This window comes from Arachis hypogaea, chromosome 9 (genome assembly GCF_003086295.3).
Source record: "Arachis hypogaea cultivar Tifrunner chromosome 9, arahy.Tifrunner.gnm2.J5K5, whole genome shotgun sequence".
NCBI lineage: Eukaryota > Viridiplantae > Streptophyta > Magnoliopsida > Fabales > Fabaceae > Arachis > Arachis hypogaea.
In genome coordinates this window covers 20,122,587-20,142,494 of record NC_092044.1, presented here as the reverse complement: position 1 = coordinate 20,142,494, position 19,908 = coordinate 20,122,587, and the positions used below count along the sequence as shown (strand labels likewise).

The 19,908-nt window shown below is 30.1% G+C and overlaps 1 protein-coding gene and 1 pseudogene across 1 annotated transcript; both read right to left on the bottom strand.

Annotated features, from left to right (window-relative positions):
* Positions 1 to 6,457: 6,457 nt before the first annotated feature.
* On the bottom strand, positions 6,458 to 6,993 carry LOC140175081 (tubulin beta chain pseudogene; annotated as a pseudogene).
* Positions 6,994 to 12,108: 5,115 nt separating this feature from the next.
* LOC112708988 (uncharacterized) lies at positions 12,109 to 14,046 on the bottom strand. The gene is made up of 2 exons (XM_025760899.1): positions 13,318 to 14,046; positions 12,109 to 12,756 (listed from the first exon to the last, which is right to left on the bottom strand). Exons 1-2 carry the CDS (start codon positions 14,044 to 14,046, stop codon positions 12,109 to 12,111), a joined length of 1,377 nt encoding a protein of 458 aa, XP_025616684.1.
* Between the last annotated feature and the right edge of the window lie 5,862 nt (positions 14,047 to 19,908).

Sequence of the window (19,908 nt, the reverse complement as noted above, 5' to 3'; positions counted from 1 at the left end):
TTCAAGGGAATATGGGGAAAAAAATTTGAGAAGGAAAATGGGTGGAAAATTAAATTTTCTTCCCTTTGAATATTTACCCAAATTGGTCCCTAATGAATTTTAACGTGGACATTTTAGTCCTCAACTAAAATTAATCCTTCTGTTAAATTGGTCTGTTAAAGTCTAACGACGAAATCCAACGTGTCACAATGAGTTGGTGACACAGATGATAAGAGACACGTGAGAAAACAGACAACGTGGTCCCTGGAGTGGATTGTACAAAAACGATAATGAAAAATTACAGATAGCCATGAAACGACGTGTGAAATCAAAATCTTCTTCTTCCTTTTGCCGAAACCCTAATTAACAAAGGGTATAGTGTTAACAATGGCTGCCAGAGATAGTTGTGGAAGTTCATATCGACGGCGAGTTAAAGGTAGTGGTGACGGAAGTGTTAGCAGTGCTTCTGCCCACGGCGGTAGGTTCAGAGTCGCCAAAGGAGAAACTCCAAGATGTCATTGTGGAGCCTATGCCATAGTTGTAGAGTCTGGAACGGAGAAAAATCCGAAAAGACCTTTCTTTGGCTGTCCTTTTTACAGGGTAATGTATTGATGATTTTAAACTTTTTTTGTATGTAAAACATGATTTCTGATGATGTTGTACTATAAACCCTTCTATTTTTATGGGCAGGAGAAAACTCCCCACTGTGATTTCTTTGTGTGGTTTGATAGGGTATTTCAATGCGATGGTCATGGTGGAGAGGATGATGATGCTCTGGCGGAGAAGGTGAAAAAGCTGAAAGAATTGCTTGATGCATTTGAGAAGAAGAATAAGAATGCCGTTGAGAATAGACGATGGTTCGGGTGCTGCTGTCCTGTGTTCTTTTTCATACTAAAATTTATGGTCTGTCTTCTTGTAGGTAGGATTTAGTTAGTTTAAGGAAGATTTTATCTTATGTTATATAGTGTAACAAGTAATTACAGTGTTAGCTTTTGTTTATGCAACTCTAATTTGTAAGTGCTAGGACAAGCAATGAACGATGAGTAAATGAATGATGAGTATTTTCTGGATAAAGAAAAGTTACATTAAAAATGGAATCAAATCAGACATACTTAAATCCAAGTACCATACTTGCATTCCATATAACCAAAGTTTAACACAAAAAGGTAGCTAGTCTTTAAGTTTTGCAAGAAATACTAAGATCTTCCACAAAATAAAGGTGCAGTGCCATGCACTATCAACATAATAACCAAACATAGACAGACCACGTTGTCTCAATAAGATGTACTAATAACATAGCAAAATATGACAAAGTTGTATTAAACTCATAAAAGTATGTTGACACAGTAGGCCCAAATCTATTTTGAAAGCCTTAGTCCAGGTATTGGCATGAACTTGAAGATTCTTGAAGCTGTGCCAGAACTTGTAGCAGCAAGTTTTTCAGGTGATGCTGACTGGGTAGGCCTCTGTGGTGCTGCGGAGATGGTTAGTCTTGGAGAAGGTGCTGGAGCAGAAGGTGGGGTAGGTGCTGGAGTAGAATGTGGCCTCCTAATTGGTTGTTTAGGTCTTGAAGGCCTAAATGTTGATGGAGGTGCAACATGGCTTAAATTGTTGGTTATCTGCTCCTAATAGAATACAAAATAAACAAATCGTTAGACATCTTGATCCCCAAGTAAATAATTTTTCTGACATATAGATCCCCAAATAGATAATTTATTAGGCAAATAGATCCTTAAGTATTAAGCCAATCAGTCACTATCACATTGAAGATCACATGAATGCAGGCTGCATGACAACAATATGATCACAACAAATTCAACTGAGATTATACCTGTGGCAGTGGTTGGGGTGCTGTTTGGGAGACTTGGACTTCATCTTGTGATGGTGGAGCAAATGAAGTATTTTTTGTTGCTGTTGGCTGTCCATTTTTCTTAACCTTTGGGGGTGGTTTAGGTCTTGGTGGTCCCTTGCATGTCTTTGCATTGTGACCAGTCTAACCACATTTTTTTCTCTCATGAGATGAAAACGGATGAAAAAGAAATAAATAATAATACAATGACATATTTGTTCTAAACCAAAATTTTTTATTTTATTTTTTTTAAATTTGAAAATATATTTTCTATCTTCTCTTTATTTTTACTGTCATCAGCGTCATCGAAATTTTATCGTCATTGTTCACAACGTTATCGCGATATTATTATCACCGTCACATGTCCATCACAAATACATCTCTTTCTCATTAATATAAAGGTGTGTTTTTTTATCATTTTCGTCTTTTCTCCCAAATTTAATAATTTTTTTTGAATCAACGCTTTACTTCTTCAATTGAAGTTGTAGAGATTTTTTATCCATTTTCTGATTTTTGTAATTATAAATTTTTTTAATTTGAGTTTGTTTAGATGGATCGTTGTAAGAAGTGGTAATGCAAGCTCGTTTTTGTTTTTTGGAATGCAACTTTTCTAATTTCTTTGAGTTGGTTCATTATTTTTGACGCGTGTGAGAGAAGTCTTTGTTAAGTTCAATTTATGTTGCAACTGCTTTTAGGTGCAAAAAATGAATTCCCTCAATAATGTGAAATATGACAAATTGATAACGGTTGTGTACAATGTTGTAGTGGTTGTTCCATGATTGAATTAATTCATGATTAAATTAATTGATGATACATACTAATGATTACTTGAAATGATGTTGGACTAGTTGTTATATATGATGCAATAAATTGATGATAATATAGGTGAATTGTTTAAGTGATTTGTGGTTGGATTGCTATGTTGAGTAATACAGAAATTTTTTATTTTATATGAGTATGCTTAAATGTAAAAGTAACCAAAAATGGTAATTTATTAATCTTGAGTATTTGGAGTTGATTTAATATTTTAAATAAGTTACAATAGGTGAAAGAAAGTTAGAATGTAAGGTTAGAGTGAATGAAAAGTTAGAAATCAATTTTTGACCTCTCAAAATTTAAGGTTACATGTTGTAGTCTTATAAAATTATGCAGTTTTGAACAGTAATTTGTGAACAAAATTGAGAACAATCTAGTCGCTCAAAATGAGTGAAATTATTTTTCTATGAAACTTTAAAATGTCTAAATTATTCCTCTAAAATTTTAAAATTTTTCTATGTGTAATTTAGGAGATATGATTTTTAGAAAATAGTCATTTTTTGCATAAATAATACTATCCGAATTGAACAGCAACTTCAAGACCACATATGTCGAGACTCTAAAACTCTTTGAAGATACAACCAAAGAGATGTAAAATATTACTGTATCACTTTTGCAACTTCTTATTATTAAATCCTGTATCAGTTTTGTAATTTTAATTTGATCATAAATTATTGCAGAATTTGCACTTTTTAAAATTAAAAAAAAATAGATTACAAAATAAATTTCTAATATTATTGTTACATTTTAATTATTAAAAAATATTATTAAAATGGTTTGATTTTCATATCTCTCTTTACCAATTAATTTAAAGCTTATTGTTTGTGAAATACAATAAAAAACAAGTAACATGAGGTTTTTTTTCCTTATGAATCAATACTTTTAAAAGAAAAAAGTTGATAATAAAATAATAAAATAAAAAATTAATTATTCTTAAATTAAGAATAAAATATATATTTTATAAAAATTATAAAATTAATGATAATTAAGTTTTTATTTTATTAATTTTTTTATCTTAAATATTTAAATTTTTTATATATAGAACGTTTATTATTTTCAAAAAAATTACAACGGAAGGTGAATTAGTGTTTTTTGTAATTAAATCCAAATTTACTTATAATTAATATCAAAAAAATTTGTACTAACATGCTTTTTTTTTTGTAAGTTTTTCAATTTAAATCTTAAAGAATCAGTTTGGTTTTTTTAAATTTTATGATTAAAGGAATCTATTAATCTAATCCTAAAATGAATAAAAGTCCCTTTCTTTATCTTTTTTGTTTTTTCTTTACATTGCCCTCTCCACCTTAGTTTTTAACTTTTTGTTTTTCATTCATTTCTAAAAATCAAATTTTATTTTTGTCCAACTCATTTTTTAGACATTTTACTATTTTTTAAAATAAGTATTTTTCTCTACTCACACTTTAGTCAGCCCATATCACATCTTTTTTTTTCTATTAAGTCAAAATTCTCTCATTGTCCCTGCAGTAAATCTCACAAATTTACTGCGCTCAACACCTAAGAGATCCTTTTGATGCAGCGTTGATGCTGATGCACTCATGGATAAGACTCACCACTTGTCACATGTCAGCATGTTATTGGCCAATTAAACATCAGCCACACTTAACCACGTAAAATCATGCCACCAAAATATCCACCTAAGAATAATAGTTAATTAGTTATACATGGATTATCAAAATTAAAAATAGTATAAACAAACATGAGTATGAAGCAGAGACAGAGGCAGTTTAGTAAATTTCTCACCTTACGGAAGCACCAGAAGCAGAAGAGAGCGAACCGGCAAAAGAGTAGTGGAAATAGGGAGGCAGAGCAAACCATCGACAGAGTAAAAGAGAAGAATAAATTCGCATTATCAAAAGAGAGTAAGCCTTATCATGTTTCTTAATTATATAAAAGAAATAATAAATTATAAAATTTAATTTATTTTTTTCACACAAAAAATAAAAAAATATAATAATAAAAATATAATTATAAAAAATTAATAAAAAATAATAAAAATATAAATTATATTTTTTATTAATATTTCTTTTTTATTAAAAAGGACACAAAATATACCGAATTAATTTTTTTGATATAATATTTATGTTCATATTTTTTTTTGTCAAATATAATTTTATTTTTTTATATTTCTATCTCAATGTCTTATATAAGTAAATAAAACATAATCTAATAGATACTAAGATTTTTGTTTCTTCTAGAGGTTTTTTTTAATGGAATTTTGATTTTGCTAGCCATTTCTGGTAATTTATTTGTGCTATATAATATTTGTGGTAATTTTTTCAACAACGCTTTCACTCCTACCTCAAACTATAACCCTAATTCTACTTTAATATGTAACATCAACTCAAGTCCCAAATTTAAAATTACTTTTAAGTTAGACAAGAACCATGTTATATTCACCACTTCTAAATGTAACCTTAAACTAATTTCAAATCTAACCCTAATTCCAATTTCAACCCAGAAGTTAACCCAAATCCAAATTTAAGAGCAATCCAAGCTTAATTCAAAGCCCAATCCCAACTCTAATCTCAAGCCCAATTCCAAGGAGAATACCAAGCTTGCTGCAACTATTAATACCAAGTCTAATCCAAAATCCAATTTTGTTTTAGAACTTAAAAATTATTAAACTACTCTTCTACCTTAACATGTGACAACAATAAAGAAATCTCGTGAATTGGATAAATTTTAAAGGTACTTCTCTTCTTATTTTCATATTTTAAAAATGTTGAATAAGTGTTTCATTATCAACTTGATTGAATGTCTCTCTTTCTTATATGTAACTAAACAATCATTCAACCACTCGTTTCTTATTTGATTATGAAATCGACTATTATATTCATAGCAGAAAATGTTCTTTCAACTGATGCCATTGTCACGGATAGAATAAAAGCTAATTTCAACAGAAAAAACACCAATGGATAAATAATATATTTTTTTGTCTCAACTAACTTTTGAGATAATCTACCAATTCCATTTATATTTGAGAATTGATCATCAAGATACATATCCAATATAAAATTCTCAAGTTAACTATCAAGTGCCAAAAATTGAGTAGAAGAGAATTCATATGGATAAAATTCAACTAAACGAATTAACTTCTTCTTATCAAATGCAAAATATGAGTAATTGAGCTTAGTTTATTTGTAGTAAGGTCATTTAAAATTTAGAGTGGGGACATATTATATATAGATATAATTAAAAAAATGAAATTTCAGTGGGAGCAAGTGCTCCCTCCCCACTTTTTCCTGTGTCAGTTCGTGCCTGATTGTAGTGAACAATTTATGCTAATTAATGATAATCTAAGCCAACTAAGTTGGGTTGGTCTAGTGGTTAGCTCACTAAACCGTTTAAACAAGTCCTTTTTACACGTGGACATTTAAGTCCTTTAGGATTGAAAAACACATTTAATAACGCGTGACAATTATACTCCTATGTGAAGTTGGGGTTAAAAACGTAACGGAAAATACTAATCTGAAGGGGAGAATAGTAATGTGTCCGTTACGATGATGATGTGGATGGTTGGCAAAAAGTTAAAGGACCAATAGGTCCATGTGCATCAAAACGACGCATTTGGACGTTGAACCCCATTGAGCCCTACTCGCGTTCCTCCTCCAATCAGTAGCTCCAATTCCTTCTCAACCTACCAACCTCCTCCATCCTTTGCCGTCAAGTCTCAAAAACCATATTTTGGCACCTTTTTTGGGGGCCCCGATCCCGAGACCCGACCCAGACCACATGCTTTATGTGGTGCATGTTGAATCAGGCTCCGCAGCTCATCCCTATTTACTGGCATTGTTACATCCCTGTGTCACCAAATGAGATAAAAAATATCAATATCATATAGTTTAGATATTTTTTCTAGATCTTTGAGATGAGAAGGGTTTCCATGCCTGAGCCAATGCCACCTCCCAAAGAATGGCAGGCTTGAAATCCCTGCAAGCTAAGCAATCATAATTCTTAGCCTCCTTCCTAACAACATCCAAGATAGAGTCGATGAGCTCAGCTCTCTCCATGTTGTAACCTTTGGCCTAATTGTTACCCGCATCGGACTGCCCAAACACAAAATTATCGGGGTAGAAGATCTGCCCAATCGAATCGGATCTAATTGAATCTATGGTTTCAGGCTCCAAATCCATCAAGACGACGCGTGGCACGTACTTTCTGCCGTTGGCCTCGTGGTAATAGACATTGATGTGCTCAAGCTAGAGCTCTAAATCACTATTATACTTTTTGGTGTGATCGATATCATGCTCGTCGTAGACCACTTTCCAGAATTCGGCACCAATCTGGTTGCCACATTGGCCACACTAGATGTGCAAGATTTTTCTCATTTTCTCGAAAAAGTGACCAAGGTGAAAAGTGAAAAGAGATGATAAATAACGAAATTAGTTTTCTTTTTGGTCGGAGATGATGGAAGAGGTGATGGAGGAAGATATGGCAAAGAAGTGGTGGTGGAGAATGTTTAAAGGGGAGATTGGTGGGTGTATGGAAGGGTCGGTCTGAAAGCTAAGAGACGGAGGGTGGAGGGAGGAAGAGATTCGCAACATGATAATGGTTATGGATGACGATAGTGATGCACGGGGACCTATTTGTTCTTTAATTTTTTACCAATTATTTACGTTATTACCGTAATGAACACATCATTATTTTTTTTCTAAATTGATATTTTTTATTATATTTTTAATCTCAACTCTACATAAGGGTATAATTATCTTGTAATCTTAAAGATAAAAAACTTAAATGTATTATTTAATCTTAAATGACTTAAATGTCTATGTATAAAAAGATTAAGAATTTATTTATATTTTCCTATAAAAAATAATTTAAGTCTTCTAAAGGCTTTTTCACATCTCAAGTATGATACAATAATTTAAGAAAAATTCTACTGTACTTATCAACGTTTTCAGCATAATATGCTAATTTTGTGTGACAATATAAAAGATTGACACGTAGAGTGAGAATAGTTATGAAACAGAATAGAAGAAGCATCCCGTTCAAAATAATTATGCATGGTAGTTAGTTTTATAACTAGTTTATAAGATAATTCAAAAATTAAGAATAAAAAATATTTAAAAATAAATATAAAAATTTTATAAGTTATTTAAATTTTAGAATGTATAAAATTTATAAATTTAAATTAAATTAAATATTAAGAAAAAGTTTAATTATTCTGTTAGTTTTTAAAGTTTTACAAAATTTTTAATAAGTCTTTATATTTTTTTAATTAGATTTTTGTATCAAATTTTTTTTTCAATTAAGTCACTCTTAACAATAATTGGCTTAATTCTATAGGGATCAAATTAAAATAAAAATTAGTGCAAGAACCTAATAAAAGAAAAAAAAGAAATGTAGAGACCCAATTAAAAAAAATGGTGCAAAGACTCGATTAAAAGGAAAAAAAAGTACAGAGACTTAATTAAATATCAATAAAATATTAATATAATAAAACATGAATTAGCTAGATATCGAACCCAGACCATTAAATATTGAACTACCTTAATTTGCTAAAAATTGATAAAACATGAATATAATAAAAGTATAAATTAATAATTTTGAAAAATAATAAAATTAAAAATAATTTAATAAATTGAATATAAAATTTAAAATTATCCATAAAGATAAAAAATATTTTGAATATAATATCTATCTTTGCTTCAAATTAAATACCGTTAAAAAATAAATAAATAAACTTATATGATGTTTATAAATAATTACTTTATAAATGTTTATTTTAATTTTATTACACATAATAATAACATAATAAATTTTTTTAGATTTAATTACTTTGTTGGTCCGTTTCACGAAATTTTTAATTAAGTCCCTATACTTTTTTTCCTTTTAATCGAATCCTTGCACCAATTTTTTTTTAATTGAGTCCATACACTTTTTTTATTTTATTTGGGTCCTTGCACCAATTTTTTTTAGTTGGATCCCTCTAAAATTAAGCCAATCACTACTAAAAGAAATCTAATTGAAAAAAAATTTGGTGCAGGGACCTAATCAAAAGAAAAAAAATATAGACCTAATTAAAAATTTCGCAAAACTATAAAGACTAATAGAATAATTAAACATTTTTTTAAATATTTTATTTAATTTAAATTTATAAATTTTATACCTTCTAAAATTTAAATAACTTATAAAATTTTTATATTTATTTTTAAATAGTTTTTATTCTTAATTTTTAAATTATCTTATCAACTAATTATAAAACTAACTACCACGCATAAGTTACTCTTGTAGAACGGAATGCTTCTCCTGTTCCGTCTCACAACCATTCTCATCCTACGTGGTGATTTTTCATATTGCCACGCAAAATCAGCATACTATGCTAAAAATCTTTATAAGCACCGTAGAATTTTCCATAATTTAATAGCATAATTTTCGGTAAATTTAGTGGAAGAAAGAATAAAATGCAACTTTTGCACAGAATCAATTTCGCAATAAGTAGCTTTATTGAATTGCTTTTTAACCCTGGGCCTACTTTAGTTGAAACTCAAAATTCGTACATGGGCATGCAAAATTGGACAATTCAAATTGAAATTCACGGCAGTTACACATGCTACTTGGTTCCCTTTCTAATTGTATTAACGTCTTTCAGTTATTATATACACCAGCTCGTCAGCTACTGTTGTGAAATTTCGTTTACGTCTTTCTTATCATCCACATCCAAAAAAAAACAGAGTATCATTCAAAAGTCAAAACATCCAATACTATAAATGATTTATTTTTCTCTCATATTTACAAAAATTATGAAGTGATGATTGAGGAAGTAAAGTATTAAATTGTAATGGGCATCTATTTCCTCCCAGAGAAAATTGTTGTTGCATACGTTTGAATAGAACGAATGTGTTACGTAGATCTTTAATATCTTTCCTTTGATTAACTGGAATAGATATTCTAAATTTGTAATAATTAGAATTCTATGACGAGTGACGATTTTTTTTTATCCATATGATTTTTTTTAATGGCGGATTGATATGTGTACATGTTTATATATAAATGAGAAATGCTATTTATCTTTTAATTTTTCAATTTTAGTCAATTTTTTTTATTTAAATAATATTATTTAATTAATTTAACTACTCACTTTTATAAAAAGTTATTTATTTTTTAGTTTTTTTTTAAACTGAATAATAAATAATTTTTAAAAGATACCTAGTTATACTGTATATAAATTCTTGTTTTTTTATTTATTATTAAATATATAATTTGAATTATTTATTTATCATATTCTTAATTTTGATCATTTAACTGTCTTTAGACATATATAATTTTAATTTAACTATAATAATATATTTATAGTAAAAATTAGTCATCCAATTAATTATTCGTATAAAATATATATTAAAATATAAAAATACATATTAAAAATAAATTAAATACTTTATATATTTATAGATAAATACATATATAATAATTGTTTTTTTTCCATAACAATTTTTCCTCATTATTAAAACTCTCCTAATTATCTTGTTGATATTTTAAAAAGTTAGCAAGAATATATTAGAAATAAATTTTTACTAAACTTGCGTCTCAACTCTTAAATTAAAGATATTATAATCAATTAAAATGCATTTAAAAAAGAGTGTCTCTATATACCTACAGTGTAGAGACGTTGTCATGGATACGAGATATATACGACATGACACAAAACAGATACATAAATTTTAAATTTTTATAAAATGGAAAAATATGACATATATATAAAATATAAAATATTTTTTAGATAAATTATAATAATATTTTATTAATATTAAAATATAAATTTTTTTAGTTATTTTTATTATTTTTTTAATTATATAAAGTATTTAACATATTTTTTATTTTAATAAATAATAATATGTACGATTTCTAAATTTTTTTTAAGAATATATATTAAGAATAAAATTAAATATGTTGATACATAATGATATTTAAGTGTATTTAAATATGTTTAAAAAAATTATGTTTTATTAAAATATAATTATACAAAAAAAATATGTCTATTAGACAAATATTAATAGATGTGGTATCTAAAATATAGACGATACACGAATATAACAACTTAATAAAATGTTCATGTTTGATAATATCTAAAAAATTACGAGCAATGTTTGATAGCATGATAGTGTAACTTGAAAAAAGAAATTAAATAGTCTAGGTAAACATTTTAAGAGAAATATAATGGATGTTGTCATTTCTACTCAATTACCACTTTATCAATTTTTTCTAAAATATTTTTTTATATATATAAACATTAAATACTTTTTCTTCCCCAGTAAAAACATTAAAAGCTTATTAGTATAATATAAAGGAGAGGCTATTATTGTCACACCATTTTCATTTGATTTTTATATGTTTTTTTTTAGTGTATTCCTTCTTACACAAATGAATAACTCAAATTAAAGAAGCAGTTATTTAATACATTTTTATATTTTTATTATAACATTTTTATTTTTTTTTAAAGATAAATGTTATTTTATTAATATAAAATAAAAGTGTTTCCATAAAGAAGTACAAAAGAATTGGGTATTTCTATTTATCATCAACTGTGACTGAAAAACTAAGAGCTTAAAGAAGAGTAAAGTAAGAGTAAAGAAAATTAGCATCATCTATCAGGTATGTCTCACGAGTTCACGCACTAAATTGCTGACTTCTTTCACTATCTCTGGTGCCGGGCTTATTACCTTCTCAAAAACAAACCGATTCCTCGCTTTCCAAGTGCTCCAACACAGTGCCGCTATGAGGAGGGTCTTTTGTCTACCGTCTAATTGAGCCGCTGCCCAGGATAAGACTCGTTGCCACCAATTGAAAAATGTCTCTTCTTCTCTCATCCATAAGTCAGGGGTTATTAAGCTTAGTCTCCATATTATTGAAGATATGGGGCATTGGAACAAAGCATGAGAAATTGATTCAGCCTTCAACATGCATCTTGGACAAGTGGCAGGAGTGGATGCGAACCGGCTGTGGACTTGTTGCAACACTGGAAGCTTTTCATGAAGACTTTTCCATAGAAAAATCTTAATTTTATGTGGTAATTTCAACTCCCAAATGCTATTCCAAACTCTGTTGTGTATGTTCTAGGGCCTCAATGAAGTAGGAGAATGAAAGAATCTATAAGCAATTTTGTATCCTGACCCAACTTCATATATACCAGATTTTGTCCAGCACCAATTAACTTCATCCTCCTCTTCTGTTGGTTTGATTGAAAAAATTTTATTGCATATATCAACTGGAAAAATCGACTCAATCAGATTTCTATTCCAGCTTCTATCAGGATTTAGTAACGCACTAACGTAATACACTTGCAGATCTGGTGGGATTGTGAGTGCATTTTGAGGGACATTAAAGGGCATTGGTGGTGGGAGCCAGGGGTCATGGAAGATGCGAACATTAGTGCCAGAGCCTATTTTCCATAACAAGCCTTTCTTGATCACCTTGCGCCCTTCAAGAATACTTCTCCAGCCCTACGACGGTACGCTTCCTATCTCTGCATGTAGGAAATCTGTATATCTGAAATATTTAGCTTTGACCATTCTTGATAGAGTAGAATTAGGGTATTTCATTAGACGCCAACATTGTTTTCCCAATAAAGCCAAATTTTGCGCCCTTAGGTCCTTGATCCCCAGCCCTCCATCTTTCTTCGGTCTCGTCATTGTGTCCCATTTAATCCAAACCATTCTTCGTTCTGCGCCTTTTTGACCCCACCAAAATTGCGAGAGCATGCTATGAATCTCAGTCAACAGCATGTCCGGGAGCTTGAAACAAGAGAGTGTATAAATAGAAATCGCCTCCCCCACCGCTCTCAATAGCGTGTGCCTACCACCTGATGACAATAGACTTCTTTTCCAACCCATAATCCTCTTCTGAACTTTATCTTTGATAGCTCCAAAGGTTGCTTTCTTTGATTTTTGAACTATAGAGGGCAGTCCCAGGTATTTGTCTTGTGCTCCGATATGTTCAATATTTAGTGTCTGAGCAATTGCTAGTCTTGTGTTCTGAGGTGTGTTGTGACTGAAAAAGATAGCTGACTTATTCAGATTGACTTTTTGCCCACTGAAATCCTCATAGATCTCTAGCAATTCTAGAATACTTTGGCTTGTATTAGGTGCACTCTTGCAAAAAAGGATTGAATCATCAGCAAACAAAAGGTGATTAACTGTTTGGCATCTCCGATTAACTTGAACTCCTTGAATTAATCTGTTTTGCTCTGCCTTGTGTAGCAAGAAGGAAAGCCCTTCTGCACAAAAAAGAAAGAGATATGGAGATAGGGGGTCACCCTGTCGGATGCCCCTATTTGGCCTAAAATAGCCAAAAGGTTGACCTTCCACAACGACAGAGTAAGAAACAGTCGTTACCAATTCCTTAGTCCAGTTAATCCATTTAGCATCAAAACCCAGCTTATCCATAATATACCATAAAAAATTCCATTCGACCCTATCATAAGCCTTGCTCATGTCTAGTTTAATAGCCATCTCATGCTCTGCCCCACTTCTCTTATTTTTCAAATAGTGCATACATTTGTGGGCAATTAGGATATTATCTGAAATGAGTCTACCTTTGAGAAACGCACTCTGATTTGGGCTTATAATTTTATTCATAATACCTTGTAATCGATGCACCATGACTTTAGAAATAATTTTAAACATAACTGAAGACAAGCTGATCGGTCATACCTGAGTCATGTCATTGGCATCTGGCACCTTTGGAATCAAACAAATTTGAGTATGATTGAAGCTTTTTAGAATTCTGCCACTGTAAAAGAAACTTCTTACTTCCTTAAAAACGTCACCTCCAACTATATCCCAAAAAAAGTGAAAAAACTTAGCTGTAAACCTGTCATCACCAGGAGCACTCTGAGCGTGAACACTAAATGTAGCTCTTTTGACCTCATCCATAGTTATTAGCCTTTGGAGCCTACGGTTTATGGAAGGTGTAACCTTTGGCTCCAAATCCTCTAAGTATGGATTCATATCAGCCGAACAAGAAGAAGTAAAAATATCGCAAAAGTAGTCTTCAGCTATCTTTGCAATATCCTCCGGTTTCGATGCAATCTCATTGTCCCTCCCCACTAATCTCCAAATTATGTTCCTTCGCATCCTTGATTGAAATTTCTGGTGAAAGAATCTAGTGTTCTGATCTCCTTCTTTTATCCACTTGACTCTAGATTTTTCTCGCCAATAGCTCTCTTCTTTCAAATATGCCAGCTCCAACTTCTTCTCCAAACTGGTAACCTCCTCTCCCCCATTGATTCCAGCCACCCGCAACTCCTCTAGTTTAGCTTGAAGGTCCTCAATTTCTTTTCGAGAGTTTGCTTTGTGAGTTTTCTGCCATTGAACTAGTCTATGTCTACAAACTTTAAACTTTTGGGCCAAGGAGAACATAGCTGAGCCTACAACTTCCATTCTCCACACTTCACTGACAATTCTCTTGACATCCTCTTCTCCACACCAACGTTCCTAGTATTTAAACTGCCTTTTACTATGCCAGGATTGAGGTTCGGTTTCCATCAAAAGTGGAGCATGATCCGAGCCTGACTCTGTGAGCCTGTGCACCACTGCATTCGGAAACTTCAACTTCCATTCCATCCCAACTAAATAGTGGTCAAGCCTCTCCTTCACCAAATCCTCTCCTTGTCTTCGATTTGTCCACGGGAAAGGGTGCCCTACCATTCCAATATCCACTAATTCGTTACTGTCAATAAAATTAGTGAATGTTGCAATGGTGGTTGCTGATTTTTGGCCTCTACTCTCCTTTTCTGCTTGGCTTGTTATAGCGTTAAAATCGCCTGCTATTACCACTTTTCCTTCCAAGTGTTGGCTCATTGTTGTAAGCTCCTCAAACTGTAAGGATCGAATTTGTTCCGAACAACTCAAATGGACACCAATGAACGCCCATACCTCACTACTTCCGACTTCCTTAATTTTGGCTGCCACAAAGAATTCTCCACTGCTAATAATTTGAACACTGATGCTGTCTTTCCAAGCTAGCACAAGTCCTCCTGCCACTCCTGTCGGGTTAACAATATGCCAGTTTTCGTAGTCGCATACCCGAAGTTTTGCTTCCACCTGTCGAGATTGGTTATTTGTTTCACTTATAAACACAATCTCGGTGGAGTGGGATTTACAGATCCCTTTTAAGGTGTGAATTGTCAGGGGTCTCTCCAAACCCCGACAATTTCAAACTATAGTTTTCATGGCGCCTTAGGTGCCATTTGTAGGCTGGCAACTTCCACCATCTCTTTAACTGCATTTTCATCCTCTATTCTTGCTTTCTTTGTAGATCCTTCAGCTATACCACTCATCAACCTTTTTTTGGGTTCACTTTTAGTATCTGGCTCTGCAGCACCTTGTCTTGCTAACCTTTTCCACTTCCTACCTTTATCTGTGGTGAGATACTGCTCAATAGCGAATTGCATAAGCTGCCCTTCATCCTCATTGGTATTGGACTGACCAGCTATGATAACCTCCATGCATTCTGTTCTAGAATTGGCTGATTGAGGTGACTCAGGTGCTGCCCTATTACCAGTGTCTTGTGGTTTCAAACTTTGTTTCCCTTCTTGCATTGACATCCCTGTAAATTCTTCCAATAAGCAGTTTAAGACCGGTTTTTTCTTACGTTGAGTGTCCTTATTCTGGTTTTGGGTTGAGTTGTTAAATGCTCTTTCTCCTTCAGAGTAGATTCGCATTCCCACTTGGTTGGCTTTAACCCATTCGCCAATGTCATCCTCTTTTACCATATCACTCTCTGTGTCCTTCAGCAGATCATGGCAGTTTTTCACCTCGTGCCCCAATTTTGCGCAATAGGTACAGAACTTTCCAAGTCTCTCATAGCGCAGTGCCACTTCTACCTCCTTTTTATTAGGTCCTACCACTATTAACTGATCTCTCGCTTGCCTGACAGCATCAATATTGATTTTGGTCTTCACAATCCTAGTTTCTCTGCCTCGCATCTGAAATTTACCTACCTCCAACACTATGCCCAATTTTTCTCCTAACTTACGTCCAACTTCGAGGGTTTTAAACGATTTTGGCAAACCCCAAAATTGAACCCAAACTGGAAAATTGGAAATAATCTCTTCATCACAGTTCTAATCTTCCTTCCATCTCTTGACATGGAGCACGTAATCTTTGAATAGCCATGGAGAACCACGTTCAACACGCAAGACATCCACTTCTTTATTAAAAAAGAATTGGAAGGAATTATCCCCTTTATCGCTCACGCTAAATCCTTCTGGGTTTCCCCATATAGCCTTTAAAGCATTCCCCATGGTTCCAATTGAGAAGGTTTTGGAAGTAAAGAGTCTGCCAAAGAGACTATTGGAGCAAGCGTTAATACCTTCTGATATGTCTGCCTCTTCCAGTAGAATCACATTCCTACCTCCTTTCCGGTTGTCTTCCTCGGTCCGATCTTCATCCCTCGTTGTCTCAGCCATGTAGATTACGGAAACTTGTATTGAGATTTAATTGACGTTGACAATGTAGCCTTGACGGCAATATGAACTCCGTTAAGAAATCCTAACAGAGCACTAAGAAACTCTAACAGAGCACTCAGTAATATTTTTATTGTTGAAAAGTCAATAAATAATATTTAAATTCATATTTAATCTGAATACTATAAAAATATTATTATTTTAATCTTTAAAGAAGGATAACCAAAAGATTTAAATATATAATTTAAAAAATTGCAATAAAAAAACTAAAATATTATAATATCCAATATTATACCACCTAGTGTTTAATTATAACATTAAAATCATATATATATATATATATATATATATATATATATATATATATATATATATATAATGTTATAATCTTTTGGTACTAACCTATTAAAACTTTTTTTCAATATTAAAGTACATATAGACGTATTTATAAACGATTAATCTAAAAATTGATAATGCTATATGATTATATAATAATTTCTTTAGCTTTTTATAAATACACAACGGTAAAATGTAATTGGATAATGGATATATTTATTTACTGAATCTTTATAAAAATTTAGTGATTTTATTTTACCGTTGTTTGATCAAGAATTTTAATATTATTTAAAATATTTTAATGATGAAATAATATTGATAATAATAATGATTTGATTTTAATTTATTTTTAATTTTAATAAAATTAATATGCCTCCATATATTGTTTATCAATAACATAAACAAAACTTACAAAGCAGAAACTACAAATTAAAATGTAATTTTATCTTGTAGAGTTGTGCATTTAAAAAAAAAGATGTATTAGATAAATAAAGTTAAATAAAATGAAAGGAGATGAAGCAATAACCTCTCCCATAATTTAAAAGTTACTTTAAATTTATTATTTTTAACTTAATTCAATATGATTATAACTTTTGTGTAATAATTAATAAACTTAAAATATCTTGGTAAATATTAAATTAATATTTTTAATTTTTTATTACTACAATAATTATATAAATATATAAGGTATAAGGGTAACACGAGTTATTCTTTTAGTGTACTGTTTGAGAAAATGAGCCGCAAGCAAGTGCATTGTAAGATCATTTTAGAAAAAACTGAAAAGAATAGAATGAGAAGAGAAATTAAAATAAAAATGTCTCTAAAGGTTTTCTAAAACAACATAAATAAAAGAATGTTAAATATAGGTTCCATTTATAATATTATATTAATTTGAAGTTGTTGTGTTGGTGTTATTTAAAGAAATATCTAAAATATTTTTTTAAAATTGAATTGAATTTTAAATTATTATATTAATATTCATTAAATTTTAATCTATGTACTATTATAATTCAGCTAAGAAATCAAGAAAATAGCATTTTATCCAAACGAGTGATGTTATACATGTATAAGTATTTTTGTAATTAACTTCAATTTAAGTTATTATAATTTCATTGAAAAAAAATGAATATATGTATCATTTTTTGTTTGCATTTTTTTAGCACATAATTTTTTTTAGTTGGATAACACAAAAATTTATTGATAATATATATAAATTTTTGAAATACAACATATAAAAATTTGTACATAATAAAATTATTTATATAACATACAAAATTTTGTTGCGAATATATTTTACTAATTAGGTGAGTCAATATTTTGGATATATAATCCTCAAAAAAGTTTTATGTTAAACATAAAAATTTGTATTATGTACAAAATTTGTACTGTACACTAAAATTTATGTGTTGTACGTATTTCATTGGTATAGTATAGAAATTTTTGCATATGATATACAATTTTTTGCACATAGCACACAAATTTTACTGCAAATATATTTTGTTTGTTACTTGTTAGGTGAGTCTATATTATGAATATATGGTTCTTCAAAAATTTGTGTACTGCACATCAAAATTTATGTACTATATGTCAAAATTTTTGTACTGTATACCAAAATTTATGTATTGTATATTTTCATTAATTAGGTGTCAATGCTTTAGACATGTGATCCTTCAAAAAGTTTTTATATTGTATACTAAAATTTATGTGTTATGTATCAAAATTTACGTGTTATGAATCAAAATTTATGTATTCTAATTTTCTTAACATTTATAGGAAAAGAAAAAGTTGAAGACGACAAAGATGATGATAATGATAACAAAAGAAGACTAAAAGAAAAAAAAGGAAATTAAACAATAACAACAACATCAACAACAAGAAAAAAAATAGCGGAAGCAATGACAACGACAGTAGTGACAGAGACAATGACAATAATGACATTGAAAAAAAACACAAAAAAACGACAAAAATGGTAGTGACGGAGACAATGACAATAATGACATTGAAAAAAAAAACACAAAAAAGATAATGACGAAGATGATAACAAAAGAGGAAGAAAAAGAGAAATAGGAGAATAAAATTATATATGAAAGATAATAAAAGAAGAAACGTGTGTAAACTTAGTTAAAAACTTGGTTAAAAAAATATTTAGACGTCTAATATTTTTCTATAGAAACTAATAAAATATAATTGAGTGGGAGTAATATTAGTAATTTTTGGAGTAATTAACAATATCATTTCCTTAATTTAAGTAGTTAACATTTACTCTCGACAAGGCAAGTCTTGAATACAAGTTTAAGAATAGGTAACCTGAGTTGGCTAAGATAAAATATTTTAGTTTCTTTACTAAAGTAAATATTTATGGTAAGATATTATGGTAAAAGATAAATATTACTATAATACAATCTCTTTAAAACTATTTTAACAAGTAAGAAAATAAGGCTTATATTGAAAAATAAACTTTTAAACCTTTTATCTATAATGTATTCAACCTTTCAATATTTTATTTTCAATAAACTAAATGCTGTTAGCCAAATATATTATATATATAGTTAAAATTTTCTTTTATACTATGACAATATATATAGTTAAATAGTCACATAATAAATTTTATGCTAACAATATGTTATAAATTAAAATCTTTGAATATAACAATTTTTTTAAAATTAACTAATTATTGAAAAATTAAACATCAAAATTGGTCTTTAAAATATTTTAAATTGAAAACTGTAATCTTTAACTAATTTATTCTCCAAAATTCTTAAAATTTAATTTCGTGGGACAAATTGATCTTTTCATTATTTTGAAAAAAAAATAATTTGTCTTAAAGTAGTATTTTTTAAACTTAATTATTTTATAATAAAATTTAGAATATATATTTAAATAGGTGCTTAAAAAATTTGTGTAAGATATTTTCGTTTCTAAAATTTTTTATTACATTGAGGTCCTTGAATTTTAAAAAATATATAAGACATATAGGTCTCTTCTATGTTAATCAGATCCATTATTTTTAGTTAGGCAAATAGATCCTCAAAAGTATGACAGAAAGAATTGCGTCTTATTTTTATGAAAAAGTATTAGAAGCCAATATATGTAGTGTACAATATGTACAATAGAATGAAATTGTAACTAAAATTAAATTATAATCAATTAATTAATTTTTATTAATTTTTAATTTAAAATTTGAAAAAAATTAGAATTCTCTATTTGTTATCTCTGGCATCTAAAAACAGCTCCCTTTCCTTTTGACCTAGCAGTAACCCCCTCTCCAATTTGATCGAGCAGCCATCGAAGAGAACCCCACCGCCAGCATCGGAGAACCAACCTCCATAAAATCCGCTGCAATATGAGCAGTCAACGCTACTCAACCTCTCCTCCCGCACGATTGGAGTTTTCCCTTCAGGTTTAGGGTTCGCTGCTGTCATCGTCCGACGCGCTTCTCTCGTACTACCGTCGAGCGTCAATTGTCGACTAGGAGCTCTCCGTTGCAGTCGCCTTAACG